At 48.1% G+C, this 27482-nt stretch overlaps 1 protein-coding gene across 4 annotated transcripts in view; it reads right to left on the reverse strand.

Moving 5' to 3' along the window:
• The window catches only part of ZNF704 (zinc finger protein 704), a gene marked incomplete at its 5' end in the record, with an annotated part of 143196 nt that overhangs the window by 33765 nt on the left and 81949 nt on the right, over nucleotides 1-27482 (reverse strand). For all 4 annotated transcript variants that reach the window (XM_081070923.1, XM_081070921.1, XM_081070922.1 and 1 more), the window contains 3 exons: nucleotides 188-288; nucleotides 7265-7494; nucleotides 12306-12409. In XM_081070923.1, the coding sequence (XP_080927049.1) occupies nucleotides 188-288; nucleotides 7265-7494; nucleotides 12306-12409 (435 nt within the window). The remainder of the gene's footprint in view (nucleotides 1-187; nucleotides 289-7264; nucleotides 7495-12305; nucleotides 12410-27482) is intronic.

The following is a 27482-nucleotide window of genomic DNA, read 5'->3' on the forward strand; positions in this document are numbered from 1 at the left end:
TTGGGCTTTGGTGCTCTCCGTCCCCGTCCTCACACACAAGCAACACTCATTAGAAATGTTCTATCATCTCCTAGTCATGTCATCGAGCTCCTGCATGAAGCAAAGGCGACGTCTCCCTCCCAAGCCTTGAGAAGCTCCCACCACCGATTCCCTGGAGCCCACGCAGCACAGGGGGAGGGTGCCTTACCCAAGGTGAGCTGTCCGGATGTGCTTCTGGATACCTGCCGCAGTACTCAGCACCTTCCCACAGTTTTTCCAGAGGCATTTGAACATCACTTTCATGGAGTTCTAGAAAGGGGAGGAAAGGGGCCATTAAAACGAAAAGCAACCCAGCAACATCTTCTTTCTGTAGTCCCATTTTCTCTTTATTTTTATTCAAAGCATATAATGACTTCACTGGGTTAATGAGCCGGTCCTCAGGAGGAGTGCTTTCCGTCCATTTTTCAAACGATGAAGCCCTACTCTTAAGAAATACCTTCCATTTACGTAGTGCCCTGGGACCCGTTGGTTTCAGGCTGGATTTGACCACAGGAGGCACTGACAGGAGGCAATGGATTCCCTCAGCTTCCTCTCTGCCTGGCCACAGGTGGGCAGTAGCTGCATTTCTCTTCCTGTAAGTACCAGTTCTGCTGGTATTTCCAGAGTTTGGGTAATCCTCTGGGTTCTGGAACCCTCGCCCCTTACTTGCGTCTTCAGGCTTTGGGGTGGAGATGGCCGTTCCCTGTTGTGAGCCCCTGGATAGCACACCACCCCTTCTGCTCCCTTCAATCACGTCTACACCTTTGTAAAGAGCCTCTTCGTTAACCCCTTCTGGGTCACCCCACCTGAGGACACCACTCACTTCCTGCTAGGACCTGACTGATAGGGGGGAAGTAGGTTATAAAAGACTATGGACAAAATGATGTATTTTTAGGGGAGTATGTAATGCAAATAAAAATGCATTATTGCACGAAGGAAATACTGGGTAGGGGTATCTTATTTTTGCATTGATTTCCGAATGTAAAAATTACCCTATTTTTAATTTTAAAAAGTTATTTCTTTAGAGGGGAGGGGATGGTAGATGAGGGTAAAGGGGGTCAAATGCATGGTGATGGAAGGAGACTCGACTCTGGGTGGCGAGCCCATCATGCAACAGATGGATGCGGTAGCACAGAATTGTACACTTGAAACCTATACAATTTTACTAACCATTGTTACCACAATAAATTTACTAAAAAGCAGAAGTTGCCCTATAATACCCGCATGACTCATTTGGAGAATAGAAGTACACTAGCAGGATTATCTCAACTTTAATGAAATCCAGTTCTTCTCCCTGCATAGCTGATGTCCCTGTGACAAACCATGAGGCCTCTTAAATGGGGGTGATGTACTTTTCAAAGTCCCCTAACTACACCCACCAGAAACAAATCCTTTTTCTACAGGCTACTTGCTGTTACACTGTAGGAAAGCCAGCCGTGGGAGGAGGAGAACAGGAAGGAATAGCTAAATGAACAATGCTCAGATTGCCCCATAGGCCCCTGCTGGCCCCAGGAAGCCCAACCAAGCACAGCTGCTGGCACAGTGACAGCCAGCAGGCCTGGAGGTGACCAGCTGGGACTCAGCCCTGGCTTCTCCCGGCTGCTCTACTGGAAGTTCACAAGCTGAAGCTGGGGGTGGGGGGACTGTGTCACTTGGAACCACGACAGTGCTGAGGGTTTCCACACATCTGCCATACTTAACACTCACCGCCAGCCCCGGGGGAGCTGAAGCCGCTCTGGCGGTTACGCGCAGACTCAGGCGGTTACGCGCAGACTCAGGCCCAAGGTGAGTTCGTAGCAGCTTCTGGCAAGCTCCGTGGCATCACCCCGCTTTGGTGCCGTGGGCTGGGAGGGTTGGAGACAGCTGCCGGGACAGTCTTCGCCTTGGCTACAGCTTCTGGACTGGCTGACACCAGCCGCTTTGGGGCTATTGGCTGAGGGGAGTCCCAATAAAGCCGTATTCCAGAAGGTCCAGGAACCCACCTGACTGTCCAGCTGACCACACAGCAGCCTGGGGTTAATACCAAGTTGCCTTTTCTGAGAAGATCCTCGGGTATATTTTATATGGCGATCGGCGTGGGTGACCGTGTGCACCTGTGTTGTGAGGGACAGATGTTCAGATGTCTAAGCCTTCCCGCCTCCAGAGAAGACCGGGGTCCTGAGGGAAGGGGACTGTCCAGTCATCCTGTGCAGGTGAGTCTGCTGCATGGCACATGCTTCCTCAGCCCACCTCATGTGGGAGGAACCCACACTGCTCGGCAGAGGCTCCAATGACCCTCTCAGGATCAAGAGGTCCACTCAGACCCTCAGTAGGTTCCAAAAGACCGAGAAGTGAACAGATGTATTTAGAAACTCAGTAACTGCCTAAAAGCTGCCAGGGTTCCAGTTCTTTGCTTTATTGGGAGAGCAGCCTTGTCCACGTCTTCTCACCACTGCGGGGCTTTATTTCTTTATTTGTGAAACAAAAGACCAAACGCCATGAAAGTTTGGGTGTGTGATACGTGTGAGGTTAATGCAAAGTGATGGGTGAACTCAAGTGTACACCATGCACGGAATAAACATCTCCCATCTCTGTGCTGTGTTTCGAGATGCTGTGGTGGTAAATAAAATAAGGGTTTTGTAAGTGGAATAACACAGAATGTGTTCTCTTGCACCTGGCTTCTTTTCGTCAGCGTATGATTTTGAGCTTCACCCACGGCATCTTGTGCCAGTGGCTTTGTTCCCTTAATGGTGCTGCAGTAGTCCATTGGAGGATATGCCAGTTTGTTTATCCGTTTGCCTGTTTGTAAACATCTGGGTTGTTTCCAGTTCAGGGCAATAGTGAATGAAACTGCTATGAACTTTTGTCTACAAGCCTTTCTGTGGACACAGGTTTTCTCATCTCTTAGGTAAACATCTAGGAGTCGCAGTGCTGAGCCACATGGTGAGTGTGTATTTAACTTTATAAGAAACCGCCAAACTGTCTTTCGAAGAGGCCACCCCATTTCACATTCCCATCAGGGATGAGTGAGGACCGTTTGTGGGGTATGAACTTGAAGTCCTCCGACAGGTAAAACCGATCTACCGTGAAGGACATCAGCTCAGTGGCTCCCTGTTTGTGGGGTGTGGGGGCGTCTGACTGCAGAGGGTACAGCGTGCTGGCCTGGGCCAGGGCACTGGTGACCAGGTCACAAACCAGTCAAAACTCACTGAACTGTGCACCTCACATGGGTTCATTTCACTGTGCGGGAGTTAACACCTAAGTAAAGTTGATTTTAAATGACTCCTATAACATCAAAAGCATCCCCAAATGAATAAAAATGCCTCGTCATGATGTGTTTTCTCCATCAGCGGATTCTAAAAGTGCCTCTCATCTTTGGGGACATGGTCGTTTCTAGACATGATCAGGCGGTCCTGATGTGGAAAGGTAGAGCCTGGGCCAGCGACTGCTGAAATCCTTCAGCTGCAGTGCCCTGGTCCCATCTATGGCCTGGCCAGCAGATAATTCTAAGGTCGCTCACTGAATTGCCTAGATCTCTCTCTTGTTACCCCGACCCTTGCTGAAGCCAATCTGCCCCGTGCTGTGGCTGGCAAAGCTGTGGCATCACCGTGACACCCACCCACTGTGACCCAGCAGCCTTTCTTAGCTCCGCCCTCCCTGCCATCCTAACAGATGGGCTTCGTTCTGGAGCAGCGGTCCTTGCAGAATCACTCTGCTGGGAATCACGCTAGGCGTGAGGTCAGCGCAGAGATTGGCAACACGCTGGTGCATGAGGGCTTCACGGGCTTGTTACCTTTTCCAAGCATTCAGTTCTGAGTGAGTCACTGCTTTCTGGTTCTGAAAGACTGAAATGCAGCGGAACAAGTGATTGGTTCGTTGTTTACTACTGAGCAAGGAGGTGTCTTCTGTTAACGCGGCCCTTTTTCTCTCTCACCTGAGGCCCCTCCTAGACCACAGGTAAAGTGGTTCGTGGTTAACATCCCATGGATGCAGGCTGGGGCTCTGTGATTGCCTCTGAGTTGCTGCTGATGTTCCGAAATGTGGAGTCCGGAGCCGGGTTTCCTCGTACGGCCCCTGATTTTTCCTGCTGTCATTGCTGCTCTCACCCCTCATCAGATCGTGGGCTGGTCTCCCCATTAACCTGAAATAAGCCCAAGACGGCTGAGGGTCCGAGTGTCCTGATATGGTCAATGTGGGGTCAGGATGGAGGATGGAGGCAAGCACCCCCTTTTCTCCACACCCACATTTCCATGCCGTCAGTTGTCACATGGGTAAAAAGGAAAGCAAAATAAAGCATCCAGGATGAACTGCTCAGAGAATCCTCACATGGCCCCATCTGTGTGGTGCCATCATGACCTAGATTTTACAGGTGAGGAAACTGAGGTAGAGGGGTCAAGTGACTTGGTGACAGTCCCATACGTATTGGGGCTGCGGTGCTAATTCCAGGGCCCGGACCATTTTATCCTGTTCAGGAATGGGCAAATCCGGAATCTGACGTGGAAAAAAAGCACATTAATCATCCGTTTTCAGCACGTCTTGATTTTCCAGAGGTCTTCTGGGCGTGATGGTTAACTGTTGGCCGGCTGTAGTTTGTTCTCCTCCCAGACTTCCTGCGTGGCTGTATCTGGGGTCACTGCGTCACCGTGTGGTCACGGCGGGAACTGCACCTTCCCCGAAGTCCCAGCGTCCCGCTCACACGACCCAACTTTTCTCTGAGCAGGGAATAGCGTCCGTCCGTCTGAAATCCCAGAAGAAAAATTCTGCGAGAACTGGGCTTGACACGGTGGGCTGGCTGATCTCCAGAGTCGAGAAAAAGCCTTTCATTTCCCCCTCTCGCATTCTCACCCACTTTGGCTGCAGGTCTCCTTCAGAGTGATGAGTGCTTTGCAGGAAGCCGGCCCCTGTGGCTTCCCGAGCCCTGTGCGCCCCTCTTCCACCCTGCCACGTGATGCTGGCTGGAGCTGCTACTGATTATTTCTCTCCTCTGTGGGCAAAGGGAAATGAGGATTCTTGGAATTAATGTGCCTCAAGACTTTCCTCTTTGCAATGTTGGTCTCATCTCTGCCATATCATAAGCTACTCAATCTTGGGCAATTCACGTAACCTCAGCGAGCCTCTTCTGCAAAATGGGTGTGCGAATATGCCAAGGGATTTTGCAATGATTAAACGAAGTGCGGCATTTAGAAGCATTTTGTAAACTGGAACTAAAAATGTGGTTTTTATCAGCAAATGTGTCCTCCTCACTCCTGGTAGTAAGAGACGAAGTCTGTCTAGGGGTACATCTCACAACTCTTCTTCTGTAGTAAGTGGGGCAGGGCTGATGGATGAGGTGGGGTGAGGGTTAGGACCCCTTTGTTTAGGGGTCCTAAAGTGGTATGACAATGTGGCTACATTCCAGTACATGGGGTGTCTGGGCTTAGAAACCCTTTCTACGGAGGGTCACATTTAATCTTAATGGTTGTGCCAAAGAGGTTTGGCAATACCTGTTTGCCTGTGTTACAGATGAAAAAGTTCATGATCTGCGAGGTGAGATGATTGAAGTTCTCAGGGTAGCAAAGGAGGTTAGAATTTTTGATTCTGATCAGGGTTCCTTCATTCGCCACGTACCACGCTGTCTCTTCATGACACAGAACAGAGGCTTCCAAACTTTTTGATCATGAGCCACAGGAAGAGACCCCTTTTGCACAGCACAGACACGTGCGTACAACAGAAATAAAAGCATCAAGAACAATACCCTGACTGTGTAATATACACCCTATTCTGTCCTAGTCACAGCTCATTAAATTGCTTTCAGGAGGGCACCTCACGGGCACGTGATGTGAGTCCCTGCCACAACACCGGGCCACGCCTGATGACAACGAAGGCCACACAGTCAGATGGCCCCAGAGAGAAAGTCTGCAGCCTGAAGCAACAGGAGGACACTTCCCGCCCACGTGGCTATCCTGCCTGAGGGTTCCCACAAGTGCCAGTCTCTCCTTCTGACTAGTCAAGCGAAGACCCAGTGTCCCTGGGGACCCCCAGGACACCAGAACAAGTCCAGCCCCCCGCCTGACAGACTGGTGTGTGAGATAGCAATCCTCACTCGCTGCCCTGGGAGGAACGGGAGACCCCATTCTCCCCTTCTCTGGGCAGAGCCAGTGCCGGTGCGATCTCCACTTCTTTGCACGCTGTGTGCTGGTAAGAGAGACGCAGGGAGCGATGGTGTTGGATCAATGCCACCTCTTGGTTTTTGAAATAAACTGGGGGGAAAAAAGGGTGCATTCAGGTCCTCGGGGTTTTGCTTTGGATTTTTGTTTCCAAATAGTTGTCAATAACAAAGCACCGGTAACGACTTAAAAGACCCATCTATAAAGCAACAGTTTTACATTGACATGGCAACTGAAAACAAAGTCAACATGCTTTCTAGGTATAGCAGTAGTTTGCTGTAGTCTACAAAATAGGGATGCTTTTGGAAAACCGAGTGAATACGATAAGTTAAGTATACATGAAGAGCATGGAAAGAGTATGAGCTTTAGGCTGGGGCCCACCTGGGTTTCAGTGGGACCCTGGCCCTTTCAGACCTGCAAGGGCAAGTTCAACATCGAATCTCCCTGACGCTCCATTGCTTCCTATCAAGATGAAAATAATACTTACCACACAGGACAACTGTGGGGACGAAATAAACGTGTCATCAATTCATTAGATCTCCTTTTTCATTTTTTTTTAAACACTTTTATTTTGAATGCGTTTTTCCAGGACCCATCAGCTCCAAGTCAAGTAGTTGTTGTTCAGTCTAGTTGTGGAGGGCGCAGCTCACAGTGGCCCAGGTGGGGATGGAACCAGCAACCTTGTTAAGAGCACCGGGCTCTAACCAACTGAGCTACCCGCCCGCCGCCCCCTCCTTTTTCATTTTCAATGTAGCAAACATGCACTTTTTGGTATGTTAGTACGTACATATGCCTGTCTGTCAGCTTTCACATGTTCCACATCGGTTTCATACCACGACGATGCAAAAGCATCCTTTCAACACACTTACCAAAGCAGAAAAGGGGGAAGGATATTCATTTAAAAAACTGAGTCCCAGGAAGAGCGTACGAGGTACCCAGCCAAGCCTGAGCTCCCCGTGTGTAACTTCCACCCCCGTGCACGCGGGGCGCCCTCTGCTCACGCCGACACCAGGGCCCCAGCTTGCAAGCAGAGGGTGCTGGGGGGCGCACGCGTGCCTGCAAGACACACTCAAGGGGTCGGGCCGTCGGCGACCGCGACCGCGACGCGGGGCGAGGCTGACCTTTCTCTTCCTGGGGATGGGCTCGTCGAAGAGCAGGTTGCCGGCCTCGGCCTCGTCGATGCCGTCGTCGGGCGCGGGGCTGCGGAAGGGCTTGGCGCTGTCGGCCGACAGCGGCGGCGACGGCGTGGACGGGTTGGACTGGTCGCTGGGGGCGCTCCAGCTCCAGTAGCCGCCGCTGCTGCCGCTGCTGGACGGGGCGCCGCCCTCCTTCCAGGATCCGCTGAGGCCCTCTGCGCAGGGGGAGGGAGACACGGGTCAGGGGGCCCGGGCCGGGAGGGGTGGGCGCGCGGGGCTCACCCAGCGGGGGTGCACTGTGCGTGCCCCAAAGAAACCACGTCCCACTGTCCTTCATAATCATCTAGCTCTTTCTAGCACATCAGGTTGTCCTAACCGTTTTCTGACGTGGGGGGTTTTGTGCCCCAGTCATTCCTTAGGATGCTAGTGGACGTGGGAGGAAAGCAAAAAAGCCAGAAGACGTCGCTCACTGAGTTGGGGGGCTCTGAGTTGATGCGGCCTACCTGTATTTCTAAGAGGGAACTCGTTTGTGGGAGTCTCTCCCCCCCTTTGCCCCCTCTCCCCACCCGCACTTTAACTTTTTAAAAGGAATTTCTCATAGGTCTGTGATCTTCGGAAGAGAATACCTTTACGGAAAAAGTTAGTCCAAGATTTAAGAAGCTGAGAGAAACAATAATTTCTGGACAGTTACCTAAAACCACAGACTTTTTATACCAAACAATAGTGCGTTCCGTTTGGTAAGCGTTTTCCATCTCACAGAGCTCGTTCCCACAAGCTCATGCACTCTCACAACATCTGTGTCTCTGCGTAAGGACTGTCTGGCCCGTGTCACAGATGGGGACCCTGCGGCAATAGGAAGCTAAATGACTGGCACTGGGTGGGGACCCCCCCAAGCCTGGCCAGCAGCTGGGCTTCTCCCCTTCAGTGTGTGCGAGCCCTGTGCTGTAAGCAGCCTTCTCTCTCTCCAGCAAAGCTGAGATCAGAGAAGAATTTATTGGTAGTAATTACTGATAATAACTGTTGAATGCTGCCTTTCCACTTGTGGGGGAATCACGAAATGATGGCTAACACTGAGAGGTCTTTGCCCAGTTAGAATGACTTTGGGGAAGTTCTTTCAATCACTGAAGATATGCTGTACCTTGCAAGATTCTCAGTCTTAATTAGCTTTTGTATCAATTTGACTTTCTTTTTCGATAATTTCTCCTCCATATGTATGTGCCTTTTGAATATATTAAAACTATATTCTAAGTACAAGGGGGAAATAAATCCCCAAATGCCTCATTAAAAAAATGCTGTAACGTCTGTGTAATTACTAGTGAAGTAAAGACAGGGTAGGCTAGCATTCATGGAAAAATGTCTCAACTACCTTCACCTACTCACAGATTTCCAGCCTATGTCTCAACTTACGTTGAACAAAAAGTTCAGGTAGAGGAATGAAGTTTGAAGTTGAAATAGCAGAAGGAAGTTAGCCACCTTATTAAAGGGAGGCTCTAACAGAATCAAACTGTTATTTCTGCAGGATCGTGCCTTTCGGGCATCAACAAAACCAACTTGCATCTCACTCCCTGTGTCTACACGAGAGTGATGTACTCAGAGACCCGAGTCATCTATTATAAATAAGAAAGCCCCATTCAATACACCATGACTTCAAGACAAGCCTAATGGAAGGGCTTAGGTAGTATTATCTTGTGTGACAAATGCCTTGGCAGGTTCAGGAGGCTTATGAACACACCGCACCATGCACTTGCAAAATAAAAGAAGTTCATGGTAGGAGATGCATGATCATGTTAAGTGTGAGGAACTGAATTTATTTGGAGAAGCAACTATCATTTCAGTGTGGTTCCATTGCCAAAAGTCAGTCTGCTTTCTTGGGAATGACATTTCCTTTAAGAAATACTATTTAATCAGAAGGACAATGTGATACAGAAATGAATTTTACAGAAAACGGTCAGAACCAATTTGTAATATTTTTAGAGAGCAGTGTCTCCTTCTCTTAAACAAGTGTTTGCCCAAAATGCAGCCAGACACTGCTGGAATCTCTCCCCCGTAGGCAGACCCACATCCTAATCAAGTGATCCTTTTCAGGCACAGAAAAGGATCACAACACTTTCCAAAAATCTACTGATATACGATAATCTGGAGAGAGTCTTTATTTCTAAAAGAAAAAAAAAAAGAAGTCTTCATGATCATAAATTGCTTTCCCTTCTTATGAATTTGCTTCCTGTTGCAGACTAAATGAGCTATCAGACAATTTGGGATTACTAGTTGGGTAGTTATTTTTTAAATCATAATGAACATTGAATTACTTTCTTTATACCTATGCTAGCACACATTTGTATTGAAGAAGCAAAAGGTTTATTTTGATTGTAACCTTTCAAGAGAAAGGAACATGAAAAAACATTCTCAATTGAAAAAGAATGCCATGGTAAGAATAATGACTGCATTAACATATGCGATTTGTCCTCTGAGGATTCCATGAAATTCTGCAATTCCTTGTTTCCGAGGACTGGTTCTGGGGTGCCTCCAGTATTGCTATCTTTCTTTCGGGGTGTTGCCACACTGAAAAAGGTAAGTCGGGATGCCTGTGAAAGAGGCCCCGAGAAAGAGAGGTTGGGCCATGGAACAGGCCCGGTCAGGCTCGTCTCAAGGGCCCCTTATCCGCTCTGTGTCCCGAGATGCCATTAACCTGGCTTGTGGTGGTCATGGTGGTGGGCGCTACTGGTCTACCATATTGATCTGAGTTCCCGGCATGCCGGCCATCCTTCCCACCTGCAGCTGGAGTGGAGTACGTTTTGGTGCAGACTGGATGCTTGACACGTTAGGCTTACAACCAAATTATGTGTAAACCACAGCTCAGTCTTATAACTGACTAGGCTGGCTTTGGAGAGAAGGTTTTCCCTCGCTGGTAAGATACGTCCCGTGGTCTGAGTGCATCACACTGCAGTGAGCTAAATTCTGGCTCCCACCCATGGGTGGTTCGCCACAGACGCTCTTGTCAAAACTCCCTCCAGTGACCTTCTAGGTGCAGAACTCGGTCTGTCTCATGCTTGAGCTTTGGAAGCATCAACTGTCTCTCCTTGAAACTTGCTTTGCCCTTAGCTTCCAGGAAACCACTCTCCTAATTCTCCTCTACTTCTCCGGTCACCTGTCAGGCCCTTCCTACCCCCCACCCCCAGCTGCTCCTTACGTAATGGTGAGCCTCACCCCACCCCCTGCGTCCCCCTCTTCTGCTCGTGCTCGCCCTTGACACAGCTCTAAGGGTGAGCTCCTCTGCTCTCATGGCTTCGAAACATTGCCTTCCAATCCTGCGTCATCAGCCCACACCTCGCTCCCAGGCTGCGCCCATACCTCTACCAGCCTCTGCCCCTTAAATGAGCCTCAGGTACTGCCCACGAAACATGTCTCAGAGTAGACCGATCATCTTCTTCAGTGACCTCACCTCTTGTCCCAAACATGCACCAATAGGTACGTTCCTCTACCTTGTTCCCTGTCTTGGGGAACAGCCTCTTTGCTGAAGCATACCCGCTGCCTGGAAGTCATCGTGTCACCCCTCTCCTTCATCCTCTGTTCATCACCAAGGCCTGTGGACTCTACCTTTCTCACATTTCTCAAGCATCTTATTTGTCCCCTTTGTGACCGCCATGGCTCCCACATGGTTTTGGGATTTTTTTTTTTTTTGGTAGTTTCTTTTTGTTTTTGTTTTCTATAAACCCAATCATAAATTTCCAAGTGATTTTCAAAATCACTGATTAGCTCTCCTGCAGCCTCAGATGAATGTGCAAACTCCTACCAGGCATACAGGGCCCGTCTTGCTAGATTTCCTGCCATGCTCTCCCACTCCATCTCCTGCTGCCTTCCTGAGTTACCACACGGAATTATATGAGTGCATACTATATCATGACTAAGACAGCAGATCTGGAATCCGAAGGATATGCAAGAGAATGTCAGCTCTGCTACTTACATGCCAACTAATCCCCACATGCCTCAGTTTACTCATCTGTAAAGTAGTAGTGATAACATTTCATAGAGTTGTGAGAATTACATGAGATAAAGCAGGCCCATTGCTTTGCACACAGTAAGTGCTTTGGACAAAGTAAATGCTATCGATTAGCATGGCTATGATTGAGAGTCCCTTTTTTTTCATCAAAGAGATTGAACACTATGCGTGAGCATAGACATTGTTTCCAGTGGTATATTCAAACCATCTAGCATAGCACCTACTAAGCATATACTGAATGAATGGGCTAAATAATTCTATTTGATTAAGGAGTCTGGGATAACGCTTTTTCAAAATGCTTAATCTTTAGAGTTCTTTGATCTAACTACCTCTCTGATAGAACAGGGAAAATGCCGGGGAAAATAACTTTTTTAGACCAATCTTCATTTACCTAGGGGAAAAGGAACACAAGCATGCAGACATGTGTTCTGGAAAGGTGATGGAGCTCAATCACTGTGCATGGGATGGATGGAAGGATGATGGATGGATGGATGGGTAGATGGAAGATGGATGATGGATAGACGATGGATGGATGGATGATGGATGGATGGATGGGTAGATGATGGATAGACGATGGATGGATGGATAGGTGGATAGATGATGGATGATGGATGGATGGATGGATGGAGGGAGGGAGGGATGGATGGATGGATGGAAGGATGATGGATGGATGAATGGGTGGATGGGTGGATGGAAGATGGATGATGGATAGACGGATAGGTGGATGGATGATGGATGGATGGATGGGAAGATGATGGATGGACAATAAATGGATGGATGGATAGGTGGATGGATGATGGATGATGGATGGATGGATGGATGGAGGGGATGGATGGATGAGGGGCAGTGGGGTCTCTAGGAAGATGAGGAGGAAGTGATGGCTCTGAGGTCTCCATTTTGTTCACATTTCCCCTTGCTTCCTGTTTATGGTGAGGGCTAATCATACATTTGAGAGCAATGAGGCTCTTCAAAGGGAGGCTGTGCTCTAGGTGTCCAGGGGCCCCTCCCTTATCCCTGGACTCCACTTACCATTTGGACGCACAGGAGGGCTTCGAACCAAAGGGCTGGTGGACAAGCTGGTTAGTACCATGGCCGCTGTCACCTTGTCCATGTCCAGTTCCTCGGAGGATTTCCTGGGAAACAGGGAGGGACACCGTTAGCTGTGTTCACTCTGCATAGACTGCGGGCCATACCACATACCACACACTACCCGTTTACTCTTTGAACTCATCCCCTGGAAAATCCAAGGTTTTGTTAGCTTCATCGTAGAGATAAGGAAGCCAAAGTCCAGAGATGAAGGGATTCAGTCCAAACTCTACAGTATTAGGGACAGAAGGATTCAGTCACTGGTCATTCATCTAGTGAGTGTTTAGTGAGAGCGTCTCAGACACCGTTCTGGGAGTAGGGGACGCGTGGAGAGCAACAGACAAGGCTGGTGGGGAGAAACACAGTTCTCAGGAAACAAACCCAAAGGAACAGCGGAATTTCTGACAGTGACAAGGCTGTGAAGGGCATCCACGGGCTGACATGCCAGGCACGGGGCAGCCACACTGAGCTGTCAGAACCAGCTTTGCTGAGGAGGTGACAGTGTGAAGCGGAGGAGCAGGCAGCCCTAGGAGGTGGGGAACCAGTCCAAGCAGGGGGCTGCTCAATTCATTTCAGCATGAAGTCGTAAAAATGTTTGCCGTTTGGCTCTCCAGCATCTTCTGTGACGTTAAATTACTAAGCAAACCCTACTCTTCCAATCCAAGGTACCAAAAGATGGGAAGCTTTGGAATTGCCTTCTGCAGTAGTTCTTCTCAAACCACCTTATACTCTTTCTTGGAAAACGGTTCCATCGAAAGACACATTTTTTTTTTTTTTTTAGAGACTGGCTATTAAAAACACTTCTAGAAAACAAGCTTGAGAGTACACAGTGAAATTCCCTCTGCAGAAGTGTTCAACACCATCTCACCGCGAGGGGAAAAACAACTGCTCAGTCATTTGGCATGCCGTTGGAAGACTTTACAACATGCAACATTTGCCAGGTCTTTGTACTTTGGAGTAAAAGCAGTGCCAGTTTCCTAGAGAAATGAAGCCCCGGCAACAGCGCCACAGAGAACTAACACTCCTTAGGTCATTTTGGGCGCTGTGGATCCATCTCCCCAGGCAGTCATGTCACAGGGGGAAGGAGTAACTCGGGGCCTCGAAGGAGAATGGCTTGCTGTGTAGACTGCTGTGTAGACCCTGGAGCTCCTCTGGCTGGTTGCCCCCCGCCCCCCACGCCAGTGTGGGGCATGGGAGCAGGCCACCCTGCCATCTCTCCCCAAACTGCCCTGCAGCAGCTGCTGACTGCTCTCCCCAACTGTTCATCTTCTCTTTTTCTCTAATTAACAGAAGGTTTAAGAAGCAGGATAAGAGGCCCCGGAGCCCGGCGCAGGGACATGGCACCATGGGCAGAGAGAAGATTCCTGCCCTCTCCCCTGAGCCCGCACGCACGCTTTCTCCGCGTCTACACCTTGCTTTCTTCTTTTCTCTGCCTTGGTCTGCTTGGTATCTTTTTTGACTTTTCACACCTAACGTTTGTGTTCGCGGTCTAATCAAAAATTAACGCAAAAGCTGAGTTGTGTGTCTTTAAAATATGACGATCACTAGAGAATGGATCATAAAATATGCGTTTTGATTTTTTTTTTTTTTGCATTGCTGAAGTCTGCCCCGACATTTCAGTGTAATTATTGCCATAGAGTAGACTCTGGCGAAGAGTGAAGAGAGGGACAAATATTAGTGTCATTTGTGTCTGGGTTACCTTTAGGTTTCCCATGGGCATTGGTGGACACTGGCAGCGACAACACAACAGTAAAAATCAAAGGACTACACTGCTGACAATTTAGCTAACCTGTATTTCTCAGACTATTTTTATTGTGCGGTCTGAAAGATTACCAGATCATAGAGCCTTGTGCGGAGATGTGAATTTTTTTTAGTTTTTTGTTTGTTTAATTTCTTTTGATACAGTGTTATCTAATTACTGATTAATTGGTGCGGCAAATTCCAGTCCTTATAATTAAACACCAAGAGATGACACACAACATAAGAGTTTCTCACACTTTGAGAAAGCTGCTGCAAAGGCCTTGTGGAATATTTAGAGTTGTTGAGAAAAAGGCCCACTCAAGGTGACATGAAACGTTCTCTCTGAATTTGAAATTGAATTTCAATCTACTGTTGAAAACCTTACCAATCACATGTTTACACAAGGCCGAGACCTCTTCCAATTAATCTTTCCTCCCAGACTTAGCTGAGGATTATGGAACTTAACATTTAGAATAATTTAAACACACCAGTCACATTCATTGCTATCCTATCCATGAGTGTCCCTCTGCTTGACCTGGCTTTGAGGATGAATAGGAGTTCCCCACGGGAGATTCACGGCAACAAAGCAAGTGCGTCCCTGCCTTGCCAACGGCTCAGGAGTCATAGCTGAGGGTGGCAGTGGGAGATGAGAGGGGAAGCCGGCTCACGGGGCCTCAGGAGCCAGGCTACCTGGCTTGTTGCATTCTTGGAAGCAGAGAGAGCTCCTGAATGTTCATGAACCCGGAGAGAGACAGACGATCAATCCATATTTTAGAAATGGGTCAAAATGCAAAATGTCATAGAAAGGGGAAAAAGAACTAAAGGTGGGCTATTAGCTATTTTTACTTAAATCTTAATTCCAGTCCAAAGTACTAGGCTAAGGGACCACTGTGCCTTTATGAACAGACAGTAGGTATTTGTGAGTCTGGAACTCCGTGGACATCTGCTAAGGATGTGACTGAGAGACGAGAGCGTGCAGGCTCTCTGCCATTACTGGGTAACCTTGGGTACCCGAGTGTGACCTTGGGTAAATTACTGCACATCTCTGAGTCTCCCTTTCTTCATCTGTAACAGGAGGATAAAAACAGATCTGGTGAGAAGATTCAGTGAGAAAACACCTCCAAGCACCAGCACCGAGCGCCAGCCCATCAGGAGTCCTGGGATGTCAGGTATTAGTAACCTTCAAATGCATGAATCCGCCGCTAATCTACATGCCACGACTCCCCTTGTTCTAACTTGGCACCAACACGACCAGTTGTTGCCTTTTTTTTTTTTTTGAGGGGGTGGGGTGGAGCTGTGGGTGGTGTTATTTTTCACAGAGAACCAAACTAGTACAACTTTGTAGGAATTACTCCGCAAGAGGTGGGACTGGCATGTGGGGTGGGTGGCGGACGGGGCTCTGTCCCTGCCTTGGCCAAGATCCAGCATGACGTCATGGCTCTTGAGGACTGTCCCCAACAGCCCAAGCCTGAAATGCGTTTGGATTTCACGTTCAAGTGTGTATGCTTCCAGCCCTCACTCGCAGGGGACCCGGGAAGGAGAGTCTCCATGGAAACCCGGTGGACTCCGCCCTGAGCGCTGGTCTGCTGGAGAACCAGACCTTAATCAAACACGCACAAATAACGCCAACCCCACAGCTGTGACGAATGCCAGGAGCTGGTAGGTACCCCCTGCTGAGGGAGGAAGAACGGCTGGGCCCACAAGGCTGCCATCCAAAGGAACAGAAAGGCTGCATGGTGTGCCCTGCCGTGGAGAGGCCACAGCCCCAGCAGGGCTGGAAGGTCTCCACTCGGGTTTTCCTCCTTCTCTTCAAGGCCTTGGGACCTAAGTGAAGCTGGCCGAGTGCGCTTGGGAGAGGTCAGGTCACGGTGGGTGACGCCATCAGATTTGCTTTTCAAACAGCTGGCTCTGGCTGCCAGGTGGAAAATGAGTGTCTTGGGTTTGACAACTGATCTTTTACCTGAGGAACTGATTGCCTGGTGACCAGTGCAGAAAGTTGCAGAAGGAGCTCATCTGTGACAGCAAGAGGCAGTCAGGAGCTTGTGCACCGTCTGCAGCCACAGCGCAATGCCCTGCCCTGGGGCCACGGTGGGTGCTGCTGGCCTGGCCCCGAGGGCTAAGCCAGGGCTGTGCTTGCAAGGCCAGCCGTGGTTAAGGCCCCAAGAAGCCTTTCTCTTCTTTTGAGTCACTGTGTGTCTGACTGTCCTGTGCTTGGAGGGTGTGTACAAACACTGTCTCCCCTGGCTAACCCACCAGCGAACAGAGAAATGCTTTACACCCCAGAGAGCTGTAAAAGACATTTATCTGCAATTAAAGAGCTGTAGGAACAAATGGAAATGAAAACGAAGAATATATTCCTTGGATTAACAGGGATCCAGTTCCTTAGCCACTACTGAAATCTGTCTAGACCAAGTTCAATGACTCTTAAAATTTGTGGTTACCCTAAAAAAAGGGAACAAAGTCTGAAAAGAAAATCTTTTTCACTGGACAAACGTTGTTTCCTTTCTATGAAGGAATCTTGTTGAAAAAGCGGGCAGTGTCAGCTGTCCCATCTCATTTTGGCTGTTGTTTAAGACTGTAGGGAAGATTAGGAAAGCTGACTGTTGGGATAAAATGGCTTTGCTCGAACCAGATGGGGAACTTTGTGAGCAAACACCCTGTAACACTCAAGGCAGTGTAGACCAGTGCTTCTGAAGCTACCCGGGCGCAGGACCCTTTTACAGACATTTCTAATGTTATGCATCAACATTTTTGTAAAATACAAGAAAGGTTGGTCCACGGAGACTCGTAGTGTCCTCTTGCTATGCGAGCCTCTCATGGCTCTGTCCCCTCAGGGTCTCTCCTAGGGCACCATCAACAGCCATCAGTTTGCAGACGGGCACCGGCCAGTGAACCCCACATCGAGTGGCATGGAACCAGCAAGTGCTTTGATGTCCATTCCACTCCGCCTGAGAAGATGACATTCACTCCGGCCCCGCCTTCCCTCACTGGCTGCTCTGCCCTCCTGCGTCCTTCTGTCACCGACTTCTCTCCCACGCGTGTCACTCTGCCCACTGGATCCCACATTCCATCGTAAAGAGCCCCTCACGCACCCTCACCTCCCCCTTCTGCTGGACCTGGGCTCTCCCCTGGGCTCATCCTCATTTCCATCGGGCTCCCTCTCCTGCCCCTCCTAGGAGACCACCCCTCTTCTCCTTCATGCAGAAACCCCTGGTCCCTTGCACTTCAAGGGAACAGTTACCTTGCCCTCTGCCTCTTCCTAGTTCAGCCAGTAACCAGCCTTTCCACCAGCACCTGTCTTCCCTAACAGTCATGCAATATTTTGGCACATGAAGTAGAGCCATTATTTTTACCTTAGCTGGCGTTACGACCCTAGGACGTGTGTTGGAAGCATCCAGGAACTTCATCATTTCTGTCCCCTTCGCCCCGACAACGTTCGGCCGAGTGCTGAACTTGAGACAGAGCAGTCGGACGGACTGAGGTTTCATCCCCAGTAACTCCATTTACCAGCCGGGTGGTTTGAAGCAACTCTCGTAGCTTTGCAAAGCTTCACATTCCTCATTTATAAAACGGGAGTGACAATAATACTGGGTTTGGGAAGAATTAAATAAAATATATATATACATATATATGTGTGTGTGTGTATATATATATATATATATGTAAAATATCTAAACACTCAAAAAATAGTAAGCATTATTATCATTATCCTTTACCCAAGCTCTTAATCCAGTGAACTAGTCTCAGTTGTACCTACTGAAGTATTTATAGGTGAAACAACATGAAAACCCCCAAAAGTGTGAGCTGCGATGATTTGACAAAATAGGGTAGGCAACACGTGAAATACTTTTTAGTTGGATGGCATCCCATTTGTTGAACTTATGGTTTATTCAATAAATCACTCATAGAAATAGCTTTTTACTGGCTCTAGAAAAGGTTGGCCTATCTATGCGAAATTGATTTTGTTCCCGCATCTCAGCTAATTCTTCTCACAGACCCATCAGGGAACTCAGGAATGGCAGCTGTACCATTATTGAACGGTAAGTTCCAAGCCCCCTGAAACCATGCTGTGTGATTAGCTGGACTTCTCGATGTGCATGGGCCGCCAAGTGTCGCTTCGGGAGGTGCTGTGAGTGTCCCCGGGCGGCCTTTGTGCTTCGTAGGTTTGGCACTTCTGATGGCAGCCAGCACGGTCTCCTGGGGTGGGGGTGGGGGGTAGGGTGGGGTCACAGGCCAGTCTTAATCCACGCTGTCCCCTCCCAAGAGCCCACTGTGCATGTGGGAGGGCCGTTTGGGGAGCGCCATTTAGGCACCAGGTGATGGAAGACCGGAGGGGACACATTAGATTCTTGTCATAGTATGTGTGTGTGTCCTGTGTGTGTGTGTCCTGTGTGTACCTGTGTGTGTGTGTGTGTCTCCATGTCTGGGTCTGTGTGTGCGTGTCTTCATATGGACCCGTGTCAGCTCTGCATAGAGGAGGTAATGAGGGAGTTGGAGGGCACCAGGCCCCCAGACTCAGTGTCCTGCCCGGAAGAGCCAGCCTCCTGCCGGGCAGCAAAGTTCTTGCTGAGCTGTCCATCCGAAGAAGCATGCCCGCCGCTGCCCAGCACTGGCCAGGGCTGTCAGCCAGTCAGCCCGGGGTCCTGGGGCCCTCGTCGGGCAGGGCACGCCATGTGTGCAGGGAGAGGGGCCCCGGCGGAGGGGATGGAGGCGCCCGGGCTGTCAGGTGCCCGAGCAGTCTGCCTGCTAAGGGCACCGCTGGCCTAAGAAGCAGTCAGCAGAACTGCATCTTTTCCTCGTACATTTGAGTCCTCGTCGGGTCACTGCAGACTCCCTGGTGGGGTCAATTACCTTATTGCTTGGAGGCCTCAAATCCATTTAGGCCTCCATCACGCAAAGAATTCCAGCTACATTTTATGGTGATAATAGTTATTTTACGAGGGCAGTGGGGAGAAAACAAACCTAGTGTTTTCTGGTTTTCCAATTAAAGAAAAATAAGGTGATTTTTATCTCGAGATTAAAAATATATACACAAGGTTAAAAAAGGCTGGATTGTTCATTTCTGCTGCTGCTTTTTCCTGAACTGGTACCATTATTATGCTGGCAACAAACCTACATGTGGACTGGGGGTGACTGTTGTAGCCCTTTTCCCACATTGTTTTTGCAAAGAGAGAGGACTCAAATTGTTCCCAATCCAGCCACCCCCCCAGGCTGCCCAGGACAGAGGGGGCTCCCTGTCCCGTGCAGAAAGCACTTTGGAGCTGTCACAGCCAACCGACTGCACAGGCACCGGCGTCCCGGCTGTCAGCGGCCAGCTGAGCTGGACAGAGAGACGGACGGACACGGTCAGGTGGGGAGTTCACTCTCATGGTCCAGGCTAGGGGCAGGGGAGGAATTGGGGGCTCTTATCACACTTGTAAATTTTGGTTTCTTTCACATTTAACCTGTCTGGGACCTGCCACTCTGGCTATACCCACAAAAGGGTGGACGCCTGCACTGTCTTCTGCTTGGAAGAGGAGGACGGACACACTGGTACGTGGTGTGGGCTGAATTAATCCCTTTTAAAGCTACGTCAGTTCCAGATTTGGCTTTAAAAAATGTAATCTTCTCTCAAAAACTGCATCTTCTCAATAAGAGCTAAGATTTACTGAACACTCCCAATGCCAGATGCTTTCTGTGCACGACCGAAATTGCCGCTGGGGCTGGTAAGGCGGCTCCGTTTTACAAACACCGAGGCCTGGTGAGTCTAAGGCGCTCGGTTGGCCGGCCAGGCCTGCCTAACTCCAGTGGCCCAGTGGGGTCTTCACACCACACACGAATGCCGCTTTCCCAGTCATCTCTAGAACCTTGCTGGAAATTTGAGACACACTTCCCACTCTCTATAAGTGAAACATGTTTGTGAACGAAATGCTATTTGTTTTAGATTACACTTTTTTATGTATTACTTTTAACACTATCCTAGCATGAAAACAATTTCTTTTATATACATGGGCGATTCCACATTAATCGGGACATAGCATATAAAAGTTCAGATTGACAAAAATAGATTAAATTATAGGCTTATTACTCAAAACACTTAAAAAGGTGCTTTGCTTTCAGAAGGATTCTCCATGGATGTTCTTCAAGTACAATTCTTTTTTTTTTTTTCTTTTTATCAACCAATTTTATTTTATTTTTGTCTGTTTCATTTGTTTATTTTTTTCTTTAGATTCCACTTATAAGGGAAATTATGTGACATTTGTCATTTGCTGTCTGACTTACTACACTCAGCACAATACCCTCCAGGTCTATCCATGTTATTGCAGATGGTAAAATTTTGTTCTTTATTATGGCTGAGTAATATTCCATTGTATATATGTACCACTTCTTCTTTATCCGTTCATCCATCTAGGGACACCCAGATTGCCTCCATATCTTAGCTATTGTAAATAATACTGCAATGAACATATGGATGAGCACATCCCCTCGAAGTAGCATTTTGGGTTTCTTCAGATAAATACCCAGAAGTGGGATTACTGGGTCTCAAGTACAATTCTTATAATCTGCTTAAAATGTGGTGAACGATTAACTTTCAGTTCAGGTCACTTACTCAAATTCTACCCCCCACCCCAACACTGTTTTTAATGCTGTTAGGTTGGACCACATGAGATTGCCGGGACTCACTATTTTTAGTCTATAAAAGCGGCAGTTTCATATGGTTCAGATGATATTCACTGTTGGTATACATTTATCTTCAGTTTCACGGGCTAGAAGTGAACCAATTTACCCCCATTTTAAATCAATTGTTTGTGATCAATGAGCCCAACCATGGTTTTCTTTCCTTAGGTGTGTCCCGTGGGTAATTTTATTTCTGGAGCTGGCTTTTATTCAAGGTCCTGTCCTGTTAACACAACCCAAGCCAGCGTCAATTCAGCATCCACTACGTGCAAAGCACTGCTTTGGGCAGGACTGCTTGTTCTACGGGAGGCTCTGGAGTGTCCTATTCTGGGCGATGAGTGGAATCATCTACGCTGCCCTCAGGAGGAGCCTTAAACACACATTACTGGCTCTGTGGCCTGTGTTCTCCCATTTATACGTTCACCACGTCCTGATACATGTTTCCATCAATTCCTACAGCTATCACAGATCCATGGAAACCATCCATTAGGCGTCCTGTCTGTAGAAAATGCTAACGCCATCATTCTTAAGTCCGTGCACAGTGGTACTATCTAAGCACGAGGAAATCAAAGCTGTTTATTGAACACCCGAAGGCTGAACAAGTGCGCACGGAGCTGTGTATACTCTATCCACAAGCAACAGGACTTCCCCAAAGGAATCGGCCGGGGAAACTGATACAGTCGGGAACACAATGCAAAGGTTACTGCTGGGCACACAGGACAGCACATGAGTGACACGGCTGGGTGGCCACCGGCCAGGCTGTATCCTGTTTCCTGTAATAAGGCGTGGATGAATACAGGTTAGTAATGCCAGACGGGGCTTAGGCTAGAGCCAAGGGAAGTCTCCAGTCCAGCGGAAGCAAAGCATTGTGGCTACTGTTTCACATTTCTTCTGGAAACAATAGAAATGGTGGAGAAGCCTTGGGTGCTGGAATTAATATTTAATGTAAAAAGTATCACTGAAAAGGATTGGATAGCTATCAGGTAGAAATAATAATTTCCACCTCCGCTGGTCATTTTTCACTCATTCAGGTTGGTCATAGTGGGGTAGCAGTGTACAGGTACCTTTACGATAACAGCACATTGATTAAACTATGGCACCGTTACCCATTCAATATATGTTTCAATTCTGGGCTATTATGAAGTTCTAAGAATTTCCAATGCAAGTAGGCTTCTGTTGGTCAACAGCTCAGTGGTTACCTGTCTTTTTTGTTTTCATTACGGAGGTTGATAAATTTGCCTTTCTACATACTTGAAATGAACCCATGTGCTTATGAGAAGTAATTAACAAGCATACAGACTATAGAATCTGATTTAAATCTGATGAGAAAACGAGCCACTTTAAAATGATTATCAAAACATGGAGAAAAACACCTTTTCAGTGTGACACGTCAGTAACTCCATTAGCATTACTTGGCTCGCTTGGGATGCTGTTTCCACAAAGGCTCATCCAGCATAGACAGAAATAAGCACCCACTTTCATTTGTAGGCAGCTAAACCTGTTCGAAGTTGAGAGAGGTAGTAATAGCTGCTCTGTCAGTGTGAGCCCTTCAACAAGCAGTCAATCAGGAAAAGACCAGGTCTGTAAGTGACTTATGGGACATGACGTCTCTGAAGGACCGAGGGGTGGGGGCATGAGCAGGCAGGGGGGGTCTGGAGGCCCCCAGGCAGGTCTGACACCTGTGAGGAAGGAGTGAGGAAAGCAAGGACCGGACAGAAAGGCACAGTTCTGAGAGTCTCAGCTCAAGTTCCTGGGGTGTCCTGAGCAGTCTGCCCATCAGAGGAGCCCCAGGTCAGGCGGGTGGCCCCGCGCCACTAGCCCTGCTGTACTGCGTCCTCAGAGGGGAGGGCTGCCCATGTCCAGAACTGTTTGAGGACTACTCCCTCCAGTGTTTGTCCACGATTTACCTTTATTATAACTCCTTTGGGTTCTGGTCCTACAGGGTCCAAGCCAGGGGATAGCCTACCTCCTGAGGGAAATCACAATAGTTAGCATTTAGGAAACGCCAGTCACTGCCCCAGCCTGTACTTCCACGAACGCACTTACTCTTCACAATCAGTCTGTGAGGTTAATACTGTGGTGATACCCGTTCTGGGGGATGGGGAAACCAAGGCACGGAGAAGAAAAGCAAGTAAGTACGGAGCCAGGATTCCCCCCTAGGCAGTTGGACGCCACAGTGTGATGCTTTGGATTGAACGTTTGTGTCCTCCCCAAATCCATATGTTGAAGTCCTAACCCCTAATGTGATGGTGGGAGGAGGTGAGGACTTTGGGAGGTGCTGAGGGCATGGGGGTAGAGCCCCCGTGACGGGATCGGCGCCCTTATAAGAAGAGGACACCCCAGAAGAGAAGGAGGCCATCTGCAAGCCAAGAAGAGAACTTCCAGCCTCCAGAAGTGTGAGAAATACATGCCTGCTGTTTGAGCCACTCAGTCTATCGTGCTTTGTTATGGCAGTCCAAGCTGACAAGACAGTGTTTTACCCAGCATGCCATACCCCAGAGGTTGGCGAAAGTTAGGCAAGTGGGTGCCAGGCATTTAGTGCAGTTTTCCACAAGCTGGAGACCAAGGGACACACCTCCTGTGCAAGCTGGGCTGGCTAGGCAGAAGGGAGGGACGGGCTCCCCGTGGTGAGCTGGGGGTGTTCCGAGGCCCTGCAAGGCAGGCACCCAGAACCCCAGGCCTGGGCCGACACAGCTCTGCTAACAGCACCCAGTGGTATCAGAACTGCATCAGTGTCACGGATCCTGGGACGACGGAGTTTCGGTCACAGACCACATGCACAGAAAAGCCCACTGTGAATGGCATTCAGGTGAAACTCTGAGCCAGGGAAAGGAAATGCATAGACTCATGCACACGGGTGTTGTACATGATTTCGGTGGGTGGATGGATTCCTCAAAACTGCTCCATAGCCTCCAGTTTAAACACTCATGATTTTAAAGAAACGTCCGGGAGAACCTGTGCGCTCAAACTACATAACCCGTCTTTAAATGCCAGCATGATTGTTTGATAAGAAGGGTTCCCACCCACTGCTGAGGCCCAGATGGCTTCCCTTTTATGCTGGTGAAAGTGAAAGGGTGGGGCCATAGCACACTACGCAAATAAATAACACGACTTCTGGAAAAGCAAGTTATGCCTGATGCATCCATTAGAATGCTCTGAGGACGTGAACGTGTGTGGGGGTAAAGGGGAACAGTGAAGGCAACTGCATCCAGCGCTCCATCCTCCCTGGACACGGAGCTGTGGTCCCAGCAGGCTGGACCATGCACAGCTCCCAACCAACTCAAAGTGGCAGGCGGCACACCCAGGGCCATCCCTTTCGTCTTTAAAACGCCTTTCATACAGTTCCATCTTATGGACTATTTCTAAAAACTGGAGTTATCATGGGGTCGAGGGAGCCTTCTCTGAACAGAGAATCGGTTTACAGACAGAAAGACAAAAAAAAAAAACACAGAAAAACACGGTGGAAATGAAAGGGCGCATCTCTGGACGAGACATGACAATAGCCCAGTTCCATGAAGCTGCTGCATTGGACCATTTTAGAAATGACCCGGACGAGGGCACAGAGACACGTTTGGATTTGCTGATGTTCCAACTTCTGGTTGATAAGGTTGGATTCCTGAAGCTATTTTAAGAGTATATTGAACAGGTAAAAAGATTGCTGCGTATTAATGTGAGGAAGTACAAGGTAACAGATGCATTACAAAAAAAAAGTATCAGAAACTTCCAGGCATATGAGAGCTGAGTGATCGGTTACAACCCAGAAGAGTTTCCTGGGATTAAATGATAGACTCCGCTACTAGGAAAACTATCTCGGGGTCAGCCAGCGCATGCTGTCACCTGAAGCCACTGCCCCTTCCATCGCATCCTTCCCACGCTGACCCTTCACTGTCATGGTGGGAACTCATCGTCCCCAGAGGGACCCCTGTCTCTTTTCAGACAATTCAGTGTTTAGACAGTTTTCCTTTGTGTTGAGGCAATAACAGCCTTTTCCTAATGCAGTTCACTGTTCCAGGATGACGCAGGGCAATTCTGATCCTTCTTCATATAAATGGCATTCACATTTGAAGGACTAGAACGTTCCCTGTAAGTCTTTTATTTATTTACTTATTTTTTCCTTAACAGATGAAACATCTGCAATGTTTTGCTCTGAACTGTCTCCATGTCCTAATTACCCAGCTGTTTGTCCACTGTGAGGCAGGCGCAAATTGGCTTCTGTCCCATGCCCAGGCCCGAATTCCTATGTCAGGCAGGATGTGACCAGTGCTCTGCAAAGGGCGATCGTGTTCTGAGGAGCCCTTGTTTGAAATAAAAATACCCAGCCATCGTGCTGGGTATGAAATTACTTTGATTTGATTGCCCTGATAACTAACGATTTTGAACATCTTTACCCGTACTTGTTTTCTATTTGTATACCTTCTTTGGAAAGACGTCTATTCAAGTCCGTTGCCCTTTTTAATTGACTTGTTTGTCTTTTTTCCTTATTGAGTTGTAAGAGTGTTTGTATAGTTTGGATACTAGACCAACAGCAGACACACGATTTGCAAATACTTTCTCCCATTCTGTGGGCTGTCTTTTCACTTTCTTGTTAGTGTCTTCTGCAGAACTGAAGTTTTACATCTTGATGAAGCCCAATTTCGTTATTTTTCCTTTTGTCACTTGGGCTTTTGGTGTTATAGCTTCTAAGAAGCCACTGCCTACCCCAAGGTCATGAACTTTGCTCCTATGTTTTCTTCTGAGAGTTTTATAGTTTTACCTCTTTTTTTTTCTTTTTAGTTTTACCTCTTAAACTTAGGTCTTTAAGCCATTTTGAGTTGATCTTTTTCTATGGCTGAGGTAGGGGTCTAACTTTATTCTTTTTTATGTCAATATTCCAATGGTCTCACTACTATTTGTTAAAAAGACAATTCTTGAGTTGTCTTGGCCGCCCTCATTGAAAATCAATCGACTACCACAGGGGACTCACTTCTGGTAATGACAGGGCACATTTGCTTTTCCTCCTGTTGACTCGTACTGAGTTTGTTGTCCACTAAACACTCTAAGTGTTTCGTAGGTGTTGCTGTTAAGCCAAATCTCCCCCATCCTGCCCTTGTGCGGATGGAAATTGGGGCCCAGATAATAGACTTCATCTTTCTTGCATTCAAATGTCACTTTTTCAGTTCAGCTGGTCATTCCATTAAGTGGAGAGATTTGGGATGTGGAGTCCCATGTCCTTCCCAGGTTGGGGACATCAGATACTCAGGTCAATCATGGAACATTTAATAAGCTTCACATCAGGCAATTGGCCCAGGTATTGGTGAAGTAGACACGGTACCTGCCCTTACGGAGGAGGCAGAGAGAAGACAGATCATTCAGAAGTCAACGAATAAACAAGATAATTTCAAAGAGTGAGCTTCTTCAGGAAGAAATCATTTAGGGGAAATCCCTCTAATCTATAATTGCTTTTCAGTAGCAATTATGTCCTCACGGGCATCTCAGAAGCCAGTCTTGTCTAAATTTCATTGCTTAAGGCTCATTTCAATGAGCGGTGTACTTTGAGAAGTGTCCTCTTCGTATCTGGTACTGACCTTCAGGAAGACACCCTCTTGGTCCCACCCAGAGGGTCACACCGCAGGGATGACGAGGCTACGAGCCTCACCCAACAGTCTTGCTTCAGGAGCTAGCGGAACATGCTGCAATCCTAAGATGACTCCTCCAACTTGTTATGTTAGAGAGGGCATGAGGACCCCGCTGACACTTTTTCCTAGATAAATTACACAGCTCTCTGGAGTGTGGTCCACATTCTCTCCCCAGCAGCCACAGCGCAATGTATAAGCATGTCCTCCTTCTCTGTGAGAAATACCAGCTTGCGGGAAGTGTGTAGGGTCAGAGGAGGATAATAAGAAGAGAAAGTCCTACTGCAGGTGAGGGAAATGCAATCTATCGGGGGGAACACCTTTTCCTGAACCTCTACCACCTCTGAGATGAAAGTCTATTAGTACGGATGGAAAGCAGCCTTATCCCCAGAGCCGAGAATAGTGCCTGACACGTCCAGGCAATATTTGTTGAACGAATGAGTGAATCAAGAGAAATGCTGCACTATTCAAAACTTTGGCCTCTTCTGAAGATTCTCTTGTCCCTGAGACTTGTAAAGCTCACCTGAGTATCACATTTTCTGTGTTTTTCATTTTTTTGGTCTTTTTTTGTTCAACGTGTTTTTTTTAATTCTTCTTGGTCAATGAACCACTGATCACTCCGAAGGGTGTAAAGGGGTATTTCTGACGACCTGGAAGCTTTTGGCACCGCTAGACAATCTCACTCTGTGAGATGACTGGGCAATGCTAATAATTTCCTCTGGCCAGCCTCCTCTGTGGACCTTTGATCTTTTCCTTCCTGGCTTCATATATTTACATCAGCAGTTTTCTTCCAGAGAAAAGGACGCCCCAGTTGAGTTTCTCTTAGCAACCGCTGGTTTCCATTTGATTGATAAGTCGTCTTGTAAGTACAACTGTAAGTAACATACAGTTCCCATTATAGGTCATATAGAGGGGGTGGTGGCAGGAGGCGACAGGGGCAGGGCTGTGATATTTCAGGGGAAATACTGTATTTAGCACAATATCTCTCTCGGCTGCGGATCTTGCTTTTTCTGCCATTTTGCCTCCCTGGGCATAAGAAGTTGGGCTTAATATTCATCAATTCAGCTGATCCCGTGGAAACAGTGATTTCTAAGATGAAAAAGAATTATGG

The sequence above is a fragment of the Rhinolophus hipposideros genome, assembly GCF_964194185.1.
Source record: "Rhinolophus hipposideros genome assembly, chromosome: 13".
In the NCBI taxonomy this organism is placed as follows: Eukaryota; Metazoa; Chordata; class Mammalia; order Chiroptera; family Rhinolophidae; genus Rhinolophus; species Rhinolophus hipposideros.